This window comes from Podarcis cretensis, assembly GCF_951804945.1.
Source record: "Podarcis cretensis genome assembly, chromosome: Z".
NCBI classification, from domain to species: Eukaryota; Metazoa; Chordata; class Lepidosauria; order Squamata; family Lacertidae; genus Podarcis; species Podarcis cretensis.
The window spans coordinates 47153716-47176231 of NC_137184.1; the positions used below are offsets into that span (position 1 = coordinate 47153716).

General features: G+C 46.2%; 1 protein-coding gene across 1 annotated transcript; it reads left to right on the top strand.

The window, feature by feature from the left end:
- Positions 1 to 1039: 1039 nt before the first annotated feature.
- Positions 1040 to 18706, top strand: IL2RG (interleukin 2 receptor subunit gamma). Its single transcript, XM_079963022.1, has 8 exons — positions 1040 to 1196; positions 4064 to 4154; positions 6546 to 6712; positions 9822 to 9964; positions 11369 to 11531; positions 15141 to 15240; positions 16274 to 16358; positions 17115 to 18706. The coding sequence occupies exons 1-8, from the start codon at positions 1103 to 1105 to the stop codon at positions 17298 to 17300; spliced, it is 1029 nt and encodes a 342-aa protein (XP_079819148.1). The 5' UTR covers positions 1040 to 1102; the 3' UTR covers positions 17301 to 18706.
- Positions 18707 to 22516: the final 3810 nt, after the last annotated feature.

Genomic DNA, 22516 nt, shown 5'->3' on the forward strand with positions numbered 1-22516 from the left:
TAAGCATCTCTGGATCTAAAGACCACACACACCCCATTTCTGCAAACCTATATTTTATAGGGTCCAATGATGTTTTGATTTGATGGGTGGCTAGTTGGGGGAGAGGAATACCCTGCTTGGGACATAAGAGCACTCTGTGGGTCTAGGACTATGAGGAACAGGCAGTGTCTTCAGCAACCAACACTGAAAATGCTCTGAAGGCATCCACTGGATCATGACAGAATCATAGAACTGTAGAATTGGAAGGGACCCCCCAAGGCCATATAGTCCAATCCCTTGCAATGGCACATGACCATCCAGCCTTTGTTTAAGACCCTCCAAGAAAGAAGAGTCCACAACCTCTCCCCAGGGAGTCCGTTGCACAGTTGAACAGCTCTTGCTGTCAGAAAGTTCTTCCTGATGTTTAGTTGGTGTTATGTACTGAGCTGAATCCTAGGATCCAGAATGCAGCAGTCTGATTGGTCCACAGGAGCCACCCAATCCAGCTCCAGGTGGAAGTGAATCAGCGACCTGATTGGCCTTTAGGAACAGCCAGGAATTAGCCAATCACGCGGGGCCCATTGTGTAAATAATGTATATATAGCTAGACGTTTCAGGGAAAGTTTCATTCACTGCTACTGCAAGCTGAATAAAGAGCATGGAATTCACACTCTGAGTATATTTCAGTTGGAATCTCTTTTCTTGTAACTTGAATCAGGTCCTAGTCCTGGACCAGGAGAAAACAAGCTTGCTCCCTCTTCCATGTGACAGCCCTTGAGATATTGGAAGATGGCTACCATATCTCCACTCAGTCTCCTCTTTTCCAGGCTAAACAAACCCAGCTTCTCGTGAGACCTGGTTTCCAGACCCTTTAGCCATCTTGGTCATGATTCACAAGGGGCCCTGAGGTTGAAATTAATCTAATCTAGCCCAGGCTCTACCAGTTCAGCTTCTTAGAAGCCTTTAAGAAACTTTCTGCAAAGTTCAGGGAGTTTCCACAGGAAGGCATCATAAGTATAAATTGAGAATCGCACAGCGCACAGTTGCAGATCAGCTTTGAAATAACCACATCCTGTTGAGCTGAGCACTTGTCTCTGGCAAAGCGGAGGCTGCTAGGAGGGTGATGGAGGCCTCGAGGGAACAAAGGATGTTCCTTGTGCTGGTCCTCCTGTTCTTGGGCCGAACCGAGCAAGCCACAGAGAGTTCTCCACAGCAAGGTAACCCACTCCCTATGGGCTGGGAGCTCGCTACCCCTGCTGTCAGGGATTCTTCAGCTGTGATTTCTGCATTGCAGGGGGTGGGATGAAATGACCCATTGGGTGCCTTGGGACTCTGAGATTTTATGATTCTAAGAGGATGAATGCAGCAACCTCTAACCCACATTCTATCTGTTCTTCAATACTTTCTGCAATGTTGGGGAACGTCCCCTGAGCTGCAAAAAGCTACATTCAGGTCTTGTCAGTTCTTATGGCTGTGAATCCATAACTTACTTTCTTTTGTGTCCATAAACAGCTGTTGCACTTATAATGGTAAAACCACAGGGAAATATTTCCTAAAGATTGCCAGTAGGTGGGGCTGGAATGTCAGGCAAGAACAGGGAATGATTTCCACTTAACAATCACTTTCTTTTTGCCCTCGCTGAGTTGGACATAAAATCAACAGGGTGTCGTTGTTGTCAGTGCTTCTTTTGTAATAATTATAATAATAATAATAATAGTTTAGGGGTACTCTCATTTTGACTCAAAAAAATTCACCATTTTATAGTTCAAATGGGGAAAAATAAATGCAGTCAATGGACAAAAGTACAAAGATTCATACAAAAATTAGGGGTATGAGTACCCCTGCGTACCCCCAGAAAAAAAGCACTGGTTTTTGTTGCTGTTTTGATACAAATGTACACGTCTGAGTTAGGGCTGCCTACATATACATCCCCCCCCCCAAGCAGACATCAGAAACAGTACAACAGCCTGCCTGATATAAATAAGCAGCAAGTTCCTGCCAGTCGTTGCTGCCATGCCTGAGATCATTTCCTTGCAAGTGAGGAATGAATATTATGTAGCACTTTTTGCAACATACATAAAAGGTTAATAAACAAAAATACAATAAATAATGGATGTCCATTGGAACAGTAATTAGCACTAGTATTGTTGAGAGCGGCCTTCAGCTAAGTTTTACTCAGAATGGCCCCACTGAGATTAATGGACCTAACTTAGTCATGTTCATTACGGTAATTTCAGTGGGTTCACTCTCAGTAAAACTTAGTTGAAAGTCACCTATTACAGTATTTGTTTCATTTATGAATCATTTATGAATCACTGGCTGTGATGTATCTTGAAGCTATTTAACAAATTTTAACAACTTAATAAAAAATATGTGTAAAATAATTGCATGTTTAGAAACGGTAAAAACGATTGCCTGTATCATAAAAACAATTTAAAATCCAATGCTGATACCAACTTCTAATCTGTTCATCCACAGTCACCAGTTAAGAAGTAAATATCTCCTTCCCTCTCCCAACCAAAAGTGTCCTGGTGTACTTTCCGACAGGACTAACTGATGAAATACAACCAGCTCAGATTGGGTAGCAAAAGTAAAGTGTTCACAAGAACTGTTGGGGTGATGGTGCTGAATATTAGCCATTCCTGAGCACTGGGCAATTTAACCATTTACTTGAAGGATCACCCAGCCCCAGATGTGCCTTCTTGACTGGTTTGATTTGCGGAACTGGCACTATCGAAAGTGTCACATAAAGTTTGTTCTGCACTTGCAAGAAATTGATTTTTTGGTGTAGCAGCAGCTGCACTCTGGAATCCCTGCCTACTAATACATGGCACACATCTTTGTTGGATTGTTTTTGATGCCTGCCAAAATCCATTTTTTGCATAGGGAAGCCTACCTGGACACGCAATCTTATGCACATTTGATTTTCATAACTGCTGATTTCATCTGTGCTCTGCTGTTTATCAAAAGCACACTGTTTTGCAAGTGTGGCTTATTGCCTTTTTTTAACCTAACATTTTCCGGTAAATCGCTTTAGGGCAGGGGCGAGACTAGGCTTTTTTTCACCCACCCCCCATGCATTTGTGTGCACACAAACACACAGGCTGGAATCCTCAATGGTGCCTCTCTGGAGGCTACACCCGAGGCAAAAATCCTGGCTAGCCACCCCCACCCTAGCTTGGGGATTATTCTTATTTATTAATTTTAGTTATATATTTATGTTTATAAATAAATGGGCAAACAAATGATCCAGCCCCATTTCAACTGAACTATGTGGCATGGTCTGTGCCTGATGTTGTATGTGTAGAGGTAACTTTGCTGGAGAGCTGTGGACAGGTTTTGTTTCAGGAAGGTTTGGTGGGCAGTGAACACAGCATGGCTTCCTTCAGAGCAGGGCTGGGGTGGGGACTTAGGCCTGGGGTGGGGGGCAAAATACAGCTCTCTGGGCCTCATGGATATCTCCCCCCCCCCCCCCGCCAAGTCCCAGCTTCCATGAGGCCACATTGCTCACTGGCTTTGCTTCTTGAATGTTTTTGCTTGGCTGGAATGTTTCCTCGATCTCTGAAAATGCCTCTTCCTTCCCTGGATGGGGGAAAAGAGGGAGGGGTGGTAGTGGTGGGGTGTGTGGGTGTGTGTAGAAACCAGCATATTGCAGTATATAAAAGTGAAATCTGACATTCATTGCTCCACCTACTTTTGCCTGTGGCCTGTGGTTCCGCCCCTGGCAGAACCGTCCAGACTGCGTCCCCCAGCCACGGACAGATTAGCTGTTCTTTCTGCCTCTCCTCCAACCCTTCCACCCATTCAATTCACCTTCTATTTAAAACAATTTCTTATGAGGCAATAATTGTTATTTATATTTATGGACTTATTTTTAGTCGTTTTTGCACACACACACCCATCGCCTGTGCCCCTGGCCGGGGTCCATCTCACCCCCCCCCCCAGCTATGGCCCTGCCTGTGGCCCCACCCACCACTGGGGATTTGGTCCCCAGGGTGTTGCCCTGAATGGAATGTGGCCCTCAGGCTGAAACAAACTTCCCCACCCACATCAAGACTCACTCATGGAAGGTCCTCTCTTGCAGACCTGGAGTGCAGCGTCTTCGATTATGAATACATGGACTGTGACTGGGGCAGCAAACAGAAGCCTGCAGGAAACTATTCCCTCTACTACTGGTATGTGCTTTCCTTGCGCCTTGCTTCTCTGCTCTACAGGAACGGCTTTTGTCCAAGCTTCAGCCAATGCACCACCAACCTCTCCCAGCCTTCCTCTTTCTTGGGGAGCTTCTTCCAACCCTGAGCCAGACTGGGACCAAATTAACAGAATAGCATAAGTAGACCCCTGCTGGACCAGGTCAGGGGCCCATCTAGTCCAGCATCCTGTTCTCATAGTGGCCAAGCAAATGCCTGTGGGAAACCAAAAAGCAGGATCTTAGCACAAGAGCAACACTCTCTCCTTCTGTGGCTTCCAGAAACTGGTATTCTGAAGCATCACTGCCTCCAACCATGATGCAGTAGAACATCGTCCTCCTGGCTAGTAGCCATCAATAGCCGTCTCCTCAGTTAATTTGTCCGGTCCTCTTTCAAAGCCATCCAAGTTTTGCTCTTTTCTCTAAACCAAAAGTCCCAAATGTTGAAACCTTTCCTCAGAGCAAGGATTCCTCACCTGGGAGAGAGAACAACGGCTGCTGGTTCATTAGGGTGAATTGGGCACTGGCCCTCCAACCTCAGTCTACCTATAGGTAAAGGTAAAGGTACCCCTGCCCATACGGGCCAGTCTTGACAGACTCTGGGGTTGGTGCACCCATCTCACTTAAGAGGCCAGGGGCCAGCGCTGTCCGGAGACACTTCCGGGTCACGTGGCCAGCGTGACATCGCTGCTCTGGCCAGAGCCAGAGCCGCACACGGAAACGCCGTTTACCTTCCCGCTGGTAAGCGGTCCCTATTTATCTACTTGCACCCGGAGGTGCTTTCGAACTGCTAGGTTGGCAGGCGCTGGGACCGAGCAGCGGGAGCGCACCCCGCCGCGGGGATTCGAACCGCTGACCTTTCGATCGGCAAGCCCTAGGCGCTGAGGCTTTAACCCACAGCGCCACCTGCGTCCCCAGTCTACCTATAGCCAGCCCCTATCTGCCTGCCTTATTACATACCATTCCATCATCATCATCATCATCATCATCATCATCATCATTTTATTTATAGCCCCTCCATATGACTGGGTTTCCCCAGCAACTTTGGGTGGTTTTCAACACCTATAAAAACATAACTAAACTTAAAACAACTTCCCTATCTAGGGCTGTCTTCACATGTCTTCTAAAGGTTGTATAGTTCCCTATCTCTTTGGCTTGGCAGTTGTGTAACTCCATACCCTCCAACATTTCTCCAGTGAAAATAGGGATCTCCTAAGGAAAAGTAGGCTATTCCAGGACCAAAGAAGAAACAGGGGCGGCTTCTGTAAATCCGACACTGTCTCTGGAAAATAGGGACACTTGGAGGGTCGGTTATTACACACAACCACCCCAAGGGGTGGCCCTGCCTGTCAGCTGCCTCCTCTTTAGTCTCAGTGTCAGCTTCTATGCAACACAGCAGGAAGGAGGGCAGAGACAGAACCAGAACAGTGGGCTCTGCCAGTTACTGCCTCTAGCTCTAGCTCCTGTTGGCCTCCCAGCCTTCTGCCCTAGCATAGACAGATACACCCAGGTTAGGCCCTTCGGGTAAATGGAGCTCTGCCCCACCAACACCTGCCCTCATCCCTCTCTTGGCATTTGAGCATCCATTTTGTAACATTTCCTTGACATCTGACCAGAGGGCGTTCCACAGGGCAGGCACCACTACCAAGAAGGCCCTCTGCCTGGTTCCCTGTAACCTCACTTCTTGCAGTGAGGGAACCACCAGGAGGCCCTCAGAGGTAACGATGGAGGTGGAGACGCTCCTTCAGGTATCCTGGACCGAGGCCGTTTAGGGCTTTAAAGGTCAGCACCAACACTTTGAATTCTGCTTGGAAACATACTGGGAGCCACTGTAGGTCTTTCAAGACCGGTGTTATATGGTCTCGGCGGCCGCTCCCAGTCACCAGTCTAGCTGTCACATTCTGAATTAGTTGTAGTTTCTGGGTCACCTTCAAGCAGCCTGTCCACATCCTCAGAGGTAACAGATTGGAACTGATCCCATGCAATTTGACTAGACAGGAGTCTAGCACTCTCCCACCCTGGCCCTGCACCCATGGTGGAGTCTACCTTTTTTTGAATCTGAGCTACTTTATCTGCAAAAAAAACACACCTATCTATGACTTTTAGAAGACATCTGAAGGCAGCCCTGTATCAGGAAATTTTAAATGTCTAATGTTTTACAATTTTTAATGTGCTGTAAGCCACCCAGAGTGGCTGAGGAAAACCAGCCAGATGGGTGTGGTATAAAAAATATTAGTATTAGTATTAGTATTCAGAAGCATGTTCCACCTGGGCTAGAAGACAAACAACACAGGGCTGTCCTCAAGGTATTCAGGTTCTGAACTGCAGTTCTCTGATGGTGTTGAAAAGGACTAACCCCAAGCCTCATTTTGTTTAGGTATGAGTCTGACAAAGAAAAGCAGTGTGAGATTTACCTCCAGAGTGGTGATATTAACACTGGATGCCGCTTCCGTGAGATTAAACTGTTTAAATACTTTCACATTTATGTCAACACAAGTGACGGTATGAAGGTTTTCCAAAAAGAAATGCAGTTGCAGAACCAAGGTATAGATTTCCTGCTGAGCCAAACCAACTTGTGGGTGTATTTATAAGTTTGAGCCCATAGCCCAGGGGTAGGCAACCTAAGGCCCATGGGCCGGATGCAGCGGCGTAGCGTGGGTTGTCAGCACCCGGGGCAAGGCAAGTAATTTGCGCCCCCTAACCCGGGGCAAGGCAAGTAATTTGCGCCCCCTAACCCGGGGCAAGGCAAGTAATTTGCGCCCCTAACCCCTAACCTGCCGCCGCTGCCAGCTTCTTCTTGCTGCTGCCTGGGCTGGGGTATTTACGGTAAAGTAGCCACGGCGGCGGCGGGTCCGTGTCAGGTGATCTGAGGCGAGTTGCTGCTGGCGCTGCCGCCCAAACGACACCGCTTGCCCGGAGGAGGAGGGCAGAGAGGCGAGGAAAATGCAACATGGCCCAGCAGCTGCAGCAGCGGCGGCGGCGGCGGGGCTGTGAGGAGGGGCTGCCTGGCGCGCCCTCCGCGGCCCTGATGCGCGGGGACTGCGGCGAGCGCTGAGAGCCGCTGCCTGCCGGACGCCTTCATCCCGGACGCGCGCACAGCTCGTCGGTTCTGCGAGACATGGGGCTCTGCTACAGCCTGCGCCCGAGGCTCTTCGGCGACTCCGGAGGCGGCGAGCGCGCCCCCCCAGATGTTGCGCCTGGTGCGGCCAGCCCCCCCCTGCACTCCCCACGCTACGCCACTGGCCGGATGCGGATCAATCGCCTTCTCAATCCGGTCCACGGACAGTCCGGGAATCAGTGTGTTGTTACATGAGTAGAATGTGGCCTTTTATTTAAAATGCATCTCTGGGTTATTTGTGGGGCATAGGAATTCGTCCACCCCCCCAAAAAAAATATATAGTCTGGCCCACCACATGGTCTGAGGGATGGTGTACCGGCCCATGGCTGAAAAAGGTTGCTGACCCCTGCTATAGCTGGTGTGTCAGAACAGACTAATTCAGTTCAGTGAAGTTTACTGAATTATCTAAAGATCCCTGAACTACGTAAAGGAGCCCCCTTTAATTGCTGGGTGAATGGAATGTGACTAAATTCATTTGCAGGTAGAACTTTGAACAGTTTCTAAGTTCATCCCCTTACATGTTTTGTTTTTTAAAAACTAAGCTCTTTGGGATTCTTTTACTTGAAGAAATGTAATTGTTGGGCAAATAAATTTAAGCATTTCACTGTAGGTATTTGTTTTTATGTTAGTCTTGTGAGGTTCAGGTCCACACTTGTAACAGTCTTCTTAAGTGTATTTCATACTTCAGAACAGCACATTGTAATATTCTCTCTCTCTCTCTCGCCGGGAGTTATTTGGATGACCTCAAACTGTGAACTGCTTATTTTTGCAAAGAAACAAACATGAACAGGAATTAGTTCCTCTTTGGACACGATACACTTGAATTGATTATTATTTTTCAATGAACTTTCCATGCTCTGCCTGCAACACAGGAGAAAAGAGGCCCAAATTCTTCATCCTGTTCTGCTGGGACTCCGAGCTCTTATCTGCATGATCTTATCTGCATTTTCGGAGCTCGGCCCTGATGAAGAGTCCTCATCCTCCACCCACACTTTCCTTTCTGACCTTCGTTCTAGAGATGTATTACGTTGTTTACTCCCACTTCAGATCAGACCTAAGTCACAAAGGGGGGGGGGGGGCTGGAGACTAAATGCGAGCAAGCTGTCCCTTCTCATTGCCAGAGATTCTGGTTTGTTACAAAATAGATGCCCAAACGCCATGCCTAAATGGGCCCAATAAAGCGCAATTAAATTGCTGTTAAGGCTTTAAGGCAATTGTGCCTTTAATTAAAAGCTTCCTTTTTCCAGGTTCTTCCTTTTTATCAATTCCTGTTCAGTGCAGTTGAGGATTTAATGTTGACGTGCCCCTTAATTGCCTTTAATTTGTAAGCTGGTGTCTCCTACATAAAGGTAAAGGGACCCCTGACCATTAGGTCTAATTGTGGGTGACTCTAGTTGCGGCGCTCATCTCACTTTACTGGCCGAGGGAGCCAGCACACAGCTTCCGGGTCATGTGGCCAGCATGACTAAGCTGCTTCTGGTGAACCAGAGCAGCGCACAGAAATGCCATTTACCTTCCCGCCAGAGCGGTACCTATTTATCTACTTGCACTTTGATGTGTTTTTGAACTGCTAGGTTTGCAGGAGCAGGGACCAAGCAACGGGAGCTCACCCTGCCGCAGGGATTCGAACCACCGACCTTCTGATCGGCAAGTCCTAGGCTCTGTGGTTTAGACCACAGTGCCACCCGCGTCCCACCCATGTCTCCTGCATAGAGGAGGGCAATTTCACATCCAAAGACAATGTCAACAATTTTGTACCTTTCATATATAAAATAATTTCAAATCCAATTCAGAAATAGACTGGGATCCTTTACCACATAAAATGTTCTTTGAGCTGAGAATCCAAAGAAAGGATAAGTAATGGGATCTTCTGATCTTCCAGATCATGCTGTTTCTCATGAGCATGTGGAACTTCTCTGTGACTAGGCTGCAGATTTAGATCAGAGGTTCCCAAACTTATTTGACCTACCACTGACTTTTCGGGGTGTGAGTGTGTGGAAATCCTACCTTCTTTAAGTGAAGAAACAGAAAGATGTAGTGACAAAATTGCGTTCTTTTATGCATCTATATTTCTACCTACATCCTAAGATATAGTAAAGAAAGATGTTGTTATAAATAAGACATCTTGAAGCTTGGAATTCTAAAATCATTTATTAAAACCAACCATAGTAACATTCACATTGCACACTGAAAATTAAGATAACAAAGATAATATTGAAAGGCATTGTCCCCATCCCACAATGGTGCCCAACCTAGCAGTGAGGGTCACTACGCAACAGATGAATCATGTACGAATGGTTTTTCAAAGTGTTCTCTTCTTTATGCTTCCACGGCCCCCTTATTTTTATTCAATTCCCCCTAATTGCACCCAAGGCTACTGCCTCACCCCTGGATTGTTCCAGTGCCCCCCCGGGGGTGGCATCACCCACTGATTTAGATCCTGATTTGAGCCAAGGGAGGTAGAGTGGCTGTTGCATATACACTGTTGCATATTCTCCATCTCGCATATACACAGATTTCCTTTCTCTCTCCTAGTGAAACCCAGTCCACCCATTGACTTCCGCTTTGAGGAGAAGAGCAACAACCAGCTGCTACTGTCTTGGGGTTCAGCCAGCCCCAAAAAACACTGCTTGGAGCATTATATCACGTATAAAAGCAGCAAGGACAAAAAATGGCAGGTACTGGTGTTATCTCAGTTGGGAGGGCTAAGTGCAGATTTGCCTTGACCTTCTGATGTGGAAGCCACAGGCCCCCCCATTATAAAATATTGTTATACGGGGGGGGGGGGGGGTGGGGGGTGGCAAGGATCCCTTCAACTCCTGGGTGCTAGATCCTCCCTATGATTCCTGGTTTTAGTAAAAGTTGGAATTGATTAATTGAAGGTTTGATTAAGCTGTGCCAAACTCTGCTGGATTTGGCTTAGGCATAGTTAGCTGAGTGTGGTTCATTGGAGGAACGAAACCAATAATGGCAGAGTCATTAGCCCCTCAAGAAAGCCATTAGGAGGGTGGAGACTATGCCAAGCAAGGAAGGGTGGGGCCCCTCTTTCAGCTGTGTGTAGTGGGCGGAGAAAAGGGTCAGACGTGAATCAGAGGCTGCAGCAGTAGAAGGAACAGGACCTGCTTGGGATGTGAATGCTCTGCACTCCCTCCATCTAGGCTCAGGCTGTATATACGAGTAAATAAACCATATACCATAAAGATGCCACAGTCTCCACTGTGTGTCTTTGTCTAAAAGGAAACACAGCCTCTGGTAAGTGCCCCTGGTGCCCCTGGGATCTCACACCACTTGGAGACTGGGGTGGTGTGTGTAACAATACAATTCCTCATTTGGTAAGAGTTTCCCAGTTGTGCTCCTTGCCCAAACTAAATCTTCTCTTTTCTTCAGAGCCCAACTCTCATAGGAACAGATTAATCTCTCCCTTTAGGCTTCTCTCCATTTCTCATTTTGCCCATCTAAAGTTCAGCTCTTCACCTTTCCTCAGCAGTGTATGGAGACCCATAGCTGCTTCCAGCTTCCTGCGAAATTTCATGGGGGGCCCATGGAATCTTGCAGAGTTCTTATGAGATCTCACAGGGCTCTCATGAGATCACTGGTCAGCAAGGCTTCAGCCAGGGTGCACTCAGGGCGGCACTTTCCTGTTTCACCTCAGGCAGCAAAATGTTCTGGGCCGCCCCTTGTGATGGTGAGTTCCATAGTTGTAACTCTCCTCTCTGTGAAGAGGTGCTTTTATTTTCTCTGTCCTGGACCTTCCAATGTTCAGCTTCACCAGACAGCCCCAAGTTCTAATATTATATGAGAGGAAGAAAAGATATGTCCTCTGCACTGCATAATCATATAAACTTGTATCGTGTCTTCTCTTGACAACTATTTCTCTGAACTAAAAAGCCACAAATGTTGAAACCTTTCCTCACAGAGAGTTGCTCCATCCCCTTGATCATTTTACTCAGTTGCGGGGGAAGAGCTGCTGGGTTTCGCATGAGGCTGACTGGGGGAGGCACCAAGGGCGGCGGGGGGGGGGGGGCTGCTGCTGCTGCTTTCTGTGCCAGGTGCACATTTACCTCTCTGGCATTCCCTTTCAGGAGGTGAAGACCAATGATATGAAGTACAGCGTAGCCAGTGTGGATCCCCAAAAGCTCTACACGTTCTATGTTAAGTCTAAAGTAAGGTCTGTTTGTGCAACCACAAACGTTTGGAGCGACCCAGCCGGTCCTTTATTCTGGGGGACAAACACCACTAGGGAAGGTACAGACGATCTTTCTATTATTGTTGGGCGGTGGTATGATGCTGTGGTATGATGCTTTCATCTTTGTTGGAAGCCGCCCAGAGTGGCTGGGGAAACCCAGCCAGATGGGTGGGGTACAAATAATAAATTATTATTATTATTATTATTATTATTATTATTATGATTATGATTATGATGCTTGAATCCACAGAGGATGAATCAGGTCTAGGAGACCATGGAGAGGGAGTTCTGACTGAACAAGAGTTGGGAGCAGAATGAAGCCTTTTAAACCTCTGTATTCTGACTTCCTCCTTGAGGCTTCACCTCCTTGGAGAGAACGGAGAATCCTTGAAGGGCCCAGCCCTCTAGCCAGGGCTGGATTAACCATTGATCAAAATAAGCACTGCTTAGGGCATCAAGGGAAGGGGGGGCACCAGAGAAATTTTCCATTGCCGGATTTACCATGGACCATATGGTGCAGCTGGAAAAAACAAAAGACTCCCACAATAATGAAAAAAAAACACACAAAAAAATAATAAAAATAATACTGAAACAATAATAATAAAGGTTAATGATATAGATTGATCCTGGGAATGCAACAAAATTAGAGTCTGCTAACTATGGTAGTAAACTGCCATTCGGTCCACTGAGACTCACATGATCCTTCAGAATAGCAGTAACAATGAATTGCACATTTATTCAAAAACCCACTTAAAACTATTTGCTGCAATTAATTCAGAAGAACAAATGAACTTGATCCAGCGATAACGGCTTTTCAAAGTCTGGCAGTCATTTAACAAGAAATCTTAGATGCCACACTGAGTTACTGCTTCATTGCTCAGTCCATTCATAATGCGATGGATGAGCTTGACGAGGGGGTGCCAGTTTCCCAATGCCTGGTTCAAAGCCATAGTAGAATCATAGAATGCTAGAGTTGGAAGGGATAGCTCAGCTGGTAGAGCATGAGACTCTTAATCTCAGGGTTGTGAGTTCGAGCCCCATGTTGGGGAAAAGATTCCTGCATTTCAGGGAGCTGGACTAAAATGACGCTCATGGTCTCTTGAGACTCTGCAATTCTATGATTCTATGCAGGAAAGTCACTTAGCAGGAATCTTAAACCACCACCTCCCTGCTACCCCCTGAGTGAGTTGTGCTGGTTGCTGATTTGCTATACGGTAAGGTTCAAGGCCATTTCCCTGATTTATAAAGCCCTTAGCAACTTGGTCCCAAAGGACCTTAAAGGCTCACTGATTTCTTACACTCTACTTCAACCACTGAGATCTTCCTGGTGGTTCCAGAAGCCCTGCGCTCTTGTTGGCCTTAGCCAGAGACCAAGCCTTTGGTGTGGCAGGCCATGCCCTGTGGAACTCCCTGCCAATAGAGGTTCGGCAGAAACAATCGCTGCCTTCTTTAAGATACCCCCTGAAAACTAGATTGTTTAGATAAGTCTTTGTAATAAGAATTTCTCTTTTTAACCCACCAGCATTTATTGATGTGTTTAGTGATGCTTTAAGTGACATCTTTCTGAATTTATTATAACTTTGTATGTTGTATATCGCCTTGCTCTATATTTATGGAAGTGCAGATTATAAATCATTTAGTTACCTGGAAACTGAGGTTTCTACAACTAAAATGGATTAAAGTGCCTAGCACAACAAATCCATGTTTTTTCCTTTTGAAAAAAAATATACCGCATTTTTCTGTGTATAAGACATGGGGTTATTTTAACCAAAAATTAGGTTTAAAATTGGGGCTCGTCTTATACACGGGTAGTGCTGAGGGGTGTTTTCTTAATTTGGAGTCCCCAAAAATAGGGGGCGTTTTATACATGGGGGGCATCTTCTTGCAGATTGGAAGGTGATTGGGAAATGCATCATAAAGTGAGAAAATTGTTAATGGGAAAATATATAAAGACAGTGCAAGCAAGTCAGGGTGAAAGCAAGATGAGTGATTTTTGCCATATGACTTCCCTGCGAATAAATAGGAATAAATGCTTAATAAAGCCCAGATGTAATCTAACCTCCAAGGAAGCTTTGTGAAAGTGAATCATGACAAATGCTGATTAAACAGGTTGTCTGGAGAAGCCCCTAATGTTGCAGGAAACTGTAGCAGCTGAACTTGCAGATAACTATATATATATATATGCCCTAAACAGGATTGTTCCATAAAAAGAAATATTTATAATCGTTCAACCCTTCCACTCATCTTATAAAATGCAGTTTGAAAAATAATGGGTGGGAGAATTAAAGAGATCTGATATTGCTTGCTTCTCCATGGGGGCGATGAGCTGAGAAAGGTGTAGGGAGGGGGAGGCCTTTTTTCGAGGGGTGTTTCACAAATATAAAAACAACTGCTGTTTCAATTCTAATTCAAAACAGTGGATTCTGAAGGGATTTTCAAAAGTAAGCAGTACTGCCCTCTACTGGGCACTGTGGGGCCTGCAACTTCTAAGATCCATGTTTGAGATTAAAAGTGCTTCCAGATGCTTTTGTTTATAGAGCTTTTGAGTTTGGTTTGGTTTTGCAAGGAGGTAATAATAATAATAATAATAATAATAATAATAATAATACTTTTATTATTTGTACCCCACCCATCTGACTAGGGACTCAGCTATACAGCTGCAAATATAATGTTTTAAGTGCATTATACAAATGTGACACTAGATGGCCATGGTGACCTTAATGACAAATTCAATGCACTTTTTAAAACTTTTTTTTTAAAAAAAAAAACAAACAATTTTCACAGCTTTTATATATGTGTGTGTGTCTAGATTCTACCTGTGTTGCCCCGGCCACTCTGGAGGGCTTCCAGCATGTAATAAAACATAATAAAACATTAAAAAAACTTCCCTAAATAATAATATAAGTCAAGTTATAAGTCAAGCCACTGCCATCTCAAAAAACATCCAGTCTTTAGGAGAAGGCGAAAATGGTTTTGTTGAGCAAGAGCCCCAAATCAGATTTAATAATTGTGCAACCTGAACTTTGCAGTAGGTGATGGAGTCCCCACCTTGAAAGAGTCTGCAAGTGCTCCCAACAAATGACAGACCCCTAGGATGCCTCCTTGTTGGCTGAGTCCCACCTGCAAGCTGCCGCAGTGGGACATGGCCTCCCTTTCTGGAGCAACTGCAGAGAGACACCTCTGCTTCCCCAGCGGCACTTGGCTTTAAGCCAGAAATTAGGCAGGATAGCTGTGGGACCAGAGTTTCCAGAGGCCTGTATTGCTGCCTCCTGTGTTTGACTGGCTACCCAGCCCCTCCAGGAACAACACAGCCTCCAACATTCCTTGGATGAGAATAAGGACATTCTATTCTACATCAGCATCACTGATTGAGCATCTTCTTCTGGTCAGGAACAAAAGTTATTTAAGGATACATACAAAACTGTGGAATTTAGGGGAGTCTGAGGGAAGAAGAAAACCCCCAATCAGTAAATACAACTAGCTAGCACTGATACTGATGTAGAACAGAAGCTACTTCCCTCTTTTCATCTAAGGAATGTTGGATGGCATGGAACAATGTCCCTCGTCTAGGCAGCTCCAGTGACCTAGGGAAGGTAGGGAGAGGCAATGTGAGGCTATTCCTCTTTCTCTGGGGCATGCTTTCTAACGCCCAGGCTTGTCTCACTCAGATGACCCTCCTGTCTCAATCTGGATACAGAGAAGCATCATCCCTGTAGGTTCTGTCCTCCTCCTGCTTCTCCTTCTCTTGATCCTAATGCGCATGGACAGGTAAGTTGAGCAATCATACTAGACCCATGGCTGACTTTGCTTTGTGGGACATGGGGGGACAGCCTAGCTGGCAACTGGGAACAGCTCACCAGTAAAGACAGTTGGTTTCCCCATTCTTGCTCTCTCATCTCTGTTCTATCCAAAATGGCTCAGAAGGTGAATGATGTTCTGTGACAAGCAAATGTTGGCAACTGAGGGTCATGGATGGCTATCATCCAGATCCCCACGTTTCAGAGGCCATTAGCTGCTAGTGCCTCTGCTGGGAGCCCCGGGATTGGCCTGAACAATTGAGCAGCCTTTCCCAAACCTGATGCCCTCCATATATTTTGGACTACAACTCCCATCATCCCTAGCTAATGCCAGGATGATGGGAGCTGAAGTCTGAAGTATCTAGAAGGCCCCAGTTTGTGGAAGGCCCCAGTGCGGGAACTGACCATGTCATCTGTCATCAAGGACAATCAGCAGCAGCAGCAGCAGCTGAACAACAGATGGAGGGGGGTGTACAGTACTTCAGATTTCTTGGCACGGTTTCAAAAGCATTTTAAGAGCAAACAAAAATGAGCCTTACAAAATAATGTGCCACAAAAAACAAATTTCATTTTGAGTGCTTTTGCTGCAGACCGAAGGCTAGTTTAAAAAGAAGAACTGGTCCTTGCAGAGCACTGACTTCACAGCAGAGAAAAAGGGCTTGTCAGTTTGCTCTGTTGCCGCTCAGCCAGAATGATTTTCAGTACACGATGAGGTCACTTTTTCCATACACATCTCATCACAGACTGAAAACCAATCCAGCTCTATGACGGAACACAGTTCACTGAGTGGCCAGGACTGACTTTTATGAATGAGCCCCACAAATAAGGCTGATGTTCTTGGAAAGATCAACAGTGCCACCTTGCTGGGGATGGTCGTTGGTTTGGTTCTCCAGCCAGCATTCCCTTAGAGGGAGAACTCTTTGCAATTCTGGGCACTCTACCTAGTATCTCTCAAAACAATAAAGAGAAGACCCCCACCTCTAATCAATTTAACTTCCCCACAGAGTTTGGCTGGTACTGATGCCCAGAATTCCCAACCCTAGGAATAAATTTGAAGATCTTTTTACTGCGCACCAAGGCAATTTCTCGGTAAGAAACTGGGCTATGTAGACTCTCTATCCTCTCGAGATAATCTCCCAGGTCAGAAGCCCTGCCCCACATGACTATAACATTGCTAGGAAAGGGGTAAGGGGCATGCCTCTGCCCCAGATATTTTTTTCAGTGCTCCAAGTGTTTCTGAGTGGGCGAATGATTTTGGGAGCAATTTTATTGTGGGTGATCTTGGCTAGGATATTAATTTGGAGAAAACAATAATTTAAGGACACATTACCTATTTATGATTTGGGGAGGTAATCAGGGGTGATTTAAAGGTAAATTGGATTTATTTGGACAGGTTCTGTTGGGAAATCAATTGGGGGAGGGGTTAAAGGAATTAAAATGCACTGTCCCAGGGAGGAGTGAAACTTAAGAAGAACATGCCTGTGATCATTTAGATGGGAAATTTGGTAGCTTGCGTTCTGCAACATTTGAAGTCAGAATTTGTATCTCTGCATAGAGAGATGGCAAAATGCCTGCAGAGGACTGAGTCGGGCAAGTCTCAGATAACTGGAGGTTCTAAGGCTTGCAGAATCTCAGAGTCTAGTTTTGCAAGCGTACTGTCTGTGCACAACTATATCTCTACATTGTGGGTGGCATAGAAAGGCAGAAGAAGATCAGTGCTTTTGTCTTTTCTGGGCCATCACTTGAGCAAGTGAAGAAACTGCCCAGCCCAGAAGGAAAGCCATGGAGGCAGGCATAGCAGAGTGGGTTACCTCATTCCATTCTCAACATTTTCTTTCCCTGCAGGAATGGGCAGGGGTCTCCAAGGATGCAGTGGAGAGCTTCAAGCCCAACTATCGTGAAAGCATTTGCTGTGTCAGCGAGCTGTTCCCTGGTGGGGGCTATTTACCCATCTGCAACAATGCCATGGGCAAGGCTGGAGGAGTGGCTGGCATTCCTGCAGACCCTACCCTCAAGGTCAACATCGAGTAGGGCCTGTGGAACAGCCACTTGTGGGTCTGTCATGCTCCCTGGCTAGGAGCTTCTGAGGCTATTGCCCGTCTTTTTAGAGAACCTTTCCCCAAAAGCATTGACCCCTTAGAAATCCTTGATCCCTCAGCCAGCCCATCTATAGATACAGCCCTGCCAAGTGTTCTTTTACGTCTGCAGGCTTAGGAACAGGGTTTAAGGTCCTTCTTTCTCCAGCACTTGCCTTTTTCCATCCCTTATCTTTCCTCTGCCTGGCCTCCAAGCTGCTTTTGTTTTCAGTTTAGTTTATTTGGTGCTAACGGCACATTTGCACAGTATGTCCAAAATGCACTCATCACACATTTGAAGCACATAACTTTCCTACAAAAAATACTGGGCACTGTGGTTTCCCCTGCACAGAGTTATACAAACTATAGCTTCCATGATTCTCAAGGGGGAAGTAGTGTGCTTTTAATGTATGTTGTGGATCAACCCCTCTAGCCCTCAGGTACATTGTAGGGTTATCAAGTCTTCCACAGTATACATAATATTCACAATATGCATGCACACAAATTGTGCCTTATGAAGTAAGGTGAATGCTCAGAAGCAGGTGAATGCTCAGAAGCAGTTGGAAAATGCTTCTGACAAAACAGGTGAATGCTCAGAAGCAGTTGGAAAATGCATAGTTTTAACTCTGAATTCATCTTCCCTTTAATCGCTTTGGCCTGGTTTTGATGGCTATGGAGAAGAACTTGGCCACATTTTCTGTACATATCACACATTTAAAGCATATGCTTTCCCTCAAAGAATCCTGGGAACTAGTTTCTTAAGGGAGCTGGGAATTCCAGTTTTTTTTGGGGGGGGGTAATTACAGTTCCCAGAATTTTTTTTGCAGAAAGCCATGTGCTTTGGATGTGCTTTCGGTTTATAGTGTCTGTGCATCCTTAGGTTTGGAGTTGGCCGTGAAAAAAGAAAGAAAGAATTCTCCCGAGGCTGTGTATGAACACTGTACCTTTGAAGCACATTCGAAGCTCATTCTTTCCCTCAAAGAATTCTGGGCATTGTAGTTTGTTTAGGGTTACTGGGAGTTGTAACTCTGTGAGGGGTAAACTACAGTGTCAAGAATTCTTTGAGGGGAAGAATATGCTTTGAATGTCCTTTCAAGATATAATGTATAGAGGAATTATTGAGAAGATAAATTGGGATCTTTTAGTCCTATAAAATATGGAAGATAGAATAACATGTGGATAAGACAATGACATAGCAGCTTTGGTGAGGGAAAACTCTCAGGCGTCATCTGTTTCTATTCCAACCCATGAAATTTCTGTTGTCCTTCTTCCTGCTGTGCACTGCTTCTTCTGCTTCCTCTGATGACCATATGCAGACACATCACTATTATGCCTAATAAAAAGGATTGATTTGCCTCATTATTTCTCTCTGGCGCATCTTTACAGTCCTGCTACTCATATAACTATGCAGCCCAGGGTGGCATTAAGGCTGTGTTCACATCTTTACTATCCATCCAGTGCACTCCCACCCCTGGTCTGGGAAGCAATTGTAGGCTGCCATCTGTCTTGAGAGACAATTGAGTGTGCCTCCGAGTGTGAAGCCAAACGACTGCTTTAGTGACATGAAAGAGACCTCCCTGGAGCGCAAGCCTGGGCAGTGGGTATGGAAGTGCCGGGCTGCCCATCACTTGGGCTTGGAGGGGGAACTTGAATGTGGCCTGAAGTCCACTGTTATGTACCAAGCTTGGATCCTAGAACAATAGGTAGGTAGGATCCTAGAATGGAACAACTGATTGGCCTGCAGGAGAAGACCAATCAGGCTCCAGGAGGGAAGCAGAATCAGCCAGTCAGACAGGACAAGCTTGTGTAAATAATGTATATAAAAGCCTGAGGTTTGGGGGACAATTCAATCACTGTTTTACAAGCTGCAATAAAGAGCATGAAATCACTGCAGGACTCTGAGTATATTTCATCCACCCTCTCACCTGCAGGCCATATCTGGTCATGATGATTCTCCAAGTGATGATTCTTTGCTGGCATCGCCCACATTCTCCGGATCCACGGCCCCATCCTGCTTGAAAGCAGAGAGCAAGTTCAGCTCATGACACTCCTGCATATATCTGAAAAACAGGCCAAGAGAGATGTGGATGCAATAGTTTGAAACAGTTGCTGCCGCAGCCACGGGGAATTCTTAACATGGCCTGGGCAGGGTGACCGAGCAGGGAGTGTCAGCATAGCAAGCAAAGTGAGCAACAGCAAGCTCAGTGAGATTTGCCCACAAGGCCTTGAGTGGAGTTCAGCAGCAATGTGTTGCTAACTTCTTTTTTCCATTCTGCTCAGAGCCAGAGGAAGACAGCATCATTCCTGCCCTACAGGAAGGAGTTGCCAACAGCAGAGGTCAACATTTGCTCTTTAAAGTTGTTGCTGGCATCTGTCGGTCTCGAGAGACGATGGAGTGCACCTCCAGGGGTGAAATCAAATTGAAGTGTCCTGCCTGGCCCACAAGTTTGGGCAGTGTCCCAGGCCATCCAGACAACAAGATCCACCTGCCAGCTTCACTGATGTGGTCCAAAGCAAAACAGAGCAATACGTTTGGGACCCGCTTGGCTGCAGGAGTTGCCAGAAGGAGGCATACAAGGCCCGATCCAACCATCTTAGGGACTCCACTCTGGATTTGTGTAGGGTTTACTCCTGAGCCTTTTCTTCTCCTGAATGTATCCCACAAGCCAGTGGAGGTTTAGAATCTGAGTTTTCATTCTTCTACATGGGTTACCTTCCCAGGTGGACAAGCCCCACCTGCCCCCTTGTTTCCCTCTACAGCACGTGCAAAAGCTGCCTTCTTGACCATTGGACCCACGGTTGGTCTGATCCTCTCAGTATGCTGGAGCCTGTCTTCGCATGCAGGGAAGTCCCTAACACACCAATGGTTTGACCCACTGACTTCCCTCACCTGGTTTAGCCGGCCAGTCAAAGCCATTCCCAGGATTGTGGCCGCTGTCTCATTCTGACAGCTTCTAGGAGCCGCAAGTGAGAGGGTGGGGACCAAAGGGTGGCACACCAGAAGGATCATAGAATCATAGAGTTGGAAGAGACCACAAGGGCCATCGAGTCCAACCCCCTGCCAAGCAGGAAACACCATCACAGCACTCCTGACATATGGTTGTCAAGCCTCTGCTTAAAGACCTCCAAAGAAGGAGACTCCACCACACTCCTTGGCAGCAAATTCCACTGTCAAACAGCTCTTACTGTCAGGAAGTTCTTCCTAATGTTTAGGTGGAATCTTCTTTCTTGTAGTTTGGAACCATTGCTCCGTGTCCGCTTCTCTGGAGCAGCAGAAAACAACCTTTCTCCCTCCTCTATGTGACATCCTTTTATATATTTGAACATGGCTATCATATCAGCCCTTAACCTCCTCTTCTCCAGGCTAAACATGCCCAGCTCCCTTAGCCGTTCCTCATAAGGCATCGTTTCCAGGCCTTTGACCATTTTGGTTGCCCTTCTCTGGACATGTTCCAGTTTGTCAGTGTCCTTCTTGAACTGTGGTGCCCAGAACTGGACACAGTACTCCAGGTGAGGTCTGACAAGAGCAGAATACAGTGGCACTATTACTTCCCTTGATCTAGATGCTATACTCCTATTGATGCAGCCCAGAATTGCATTGGCTTTTTTAGCTGCCGCGTCACACTGTTGGCTCATGTCAAGTTTGTGGTCAACCAAGACTCCTAGATCCTTTTCACATGTACTGCTCTCAAGCCAGGTGTCACCCATCTTGTATTTGTGCCTCTCATTTTTTTTGCCCAAGTGCAATACTTTACATTTCTCCCTGTTAAAATTCATCTTGTTTGTTTTGGCCCAGTTCTCTAATCTGTCAAGGTCGTTTTGAAGTGTGATCCTGTCCTCTGGGGTGTTAGCCACCCCTCCCAGTTTGGTGTCATCTGCAAATTTGATCAGGAGCACAACTGTAATTGGGACGCAGGTGGCGCTGTGGGTAAAAGCCTCAGTGCCTAGGGCTTGCTGATCGAAAGGTCGGCGGTTCGAATCCCTGCGGCGGGGTGCGCTCCCGTCGTTCGGTCCCAGTGCCTGCCAACCTAGCAGTTCGAAAGCACCCCCGGGTGCAAGTAGATAAATAGGGACCGCTTACCAGCGGGAAGGTAAACGGTGTTTCCGTGTGCGGCTCTGGCTCGCCAGAGCAGCGATGTCACGCTGGCCACGTGACCCGGAAGTGTCTCCGGACAGCGCTGGCCCCCGGCCTCTTGAGTGAGATGGGCGCACCAACCCCAGAGTCTGGCAAGACTGGCCCTTACGGGCAGGGGTACCTTTACCTTTACCTTTACAACTGTAATTGATCAAGAGCACAACATGTCCGCTCTATTCTGTATCTAGTCCTTTGTTTCTTATAAAATACTGCATCTTGATGTGCCTCCCCTCAAAACTAGCTTCAATTGAGAAAAAGGAACTACCTAGCTGTGTTTTAAGCCACCAATACACAGGCAGCCTAAGACACATTTCCTTTTCTAGTGGGGATCTCTAGTTGTGATCTTTCCCTGCAGTTAAGAACATTGTCAAATTACATGGGAAGGGCCATAGCTCCCCGGTATAACTCCTGGTTTGAGCACAGAAGGTGCCCTGTCCAATCCTTGGCATCGCCAGGTAGGGCTGAGTGAGATCCCTGTCTGAAACCTTGGAGAGCTGCTGCCGGTCATAGCAGACAATATTGGACCAATGAGACTGATTCATTATAAGGCAACTTCCTGTGTTCCATTCCTGAGCTTCTGCATCTGGACACATTTTTACCTTTTGAACTGGCTTGTCCTAGATAAATGTCACCACCACTTTTCACTAATTGCAGAATTGAGGTCAACATTTATACTGCTGTCCAAAACAGAGGGTTTTTTTTTAAAATAATTGATTGGATTCTTAACTGTATAGATAACAAACAGAAAATATGAAGTCAACATAGAACATCCCCCCATCCGCCATAAGAAAACAGGAGATCTGGAGCATTGGCTCCATATGTAAGGAAGTCATACATCAGTGGGAGGGCAGGATAAGTACAAATACAAGAATAGAAGCTGGACCTTGACAGAAGACTATAAGAAGATGATGCAAGCCAAATCGTTCTTGCGGTTTCTCACAGATGTTCTTTTCTGTGATTAGAGGTATACATTGCTACAAAAGTTGGGCGCCACCCCCACCCCGAATCTCTGCCGAGCAGCAGCAAGATTTCAGAGG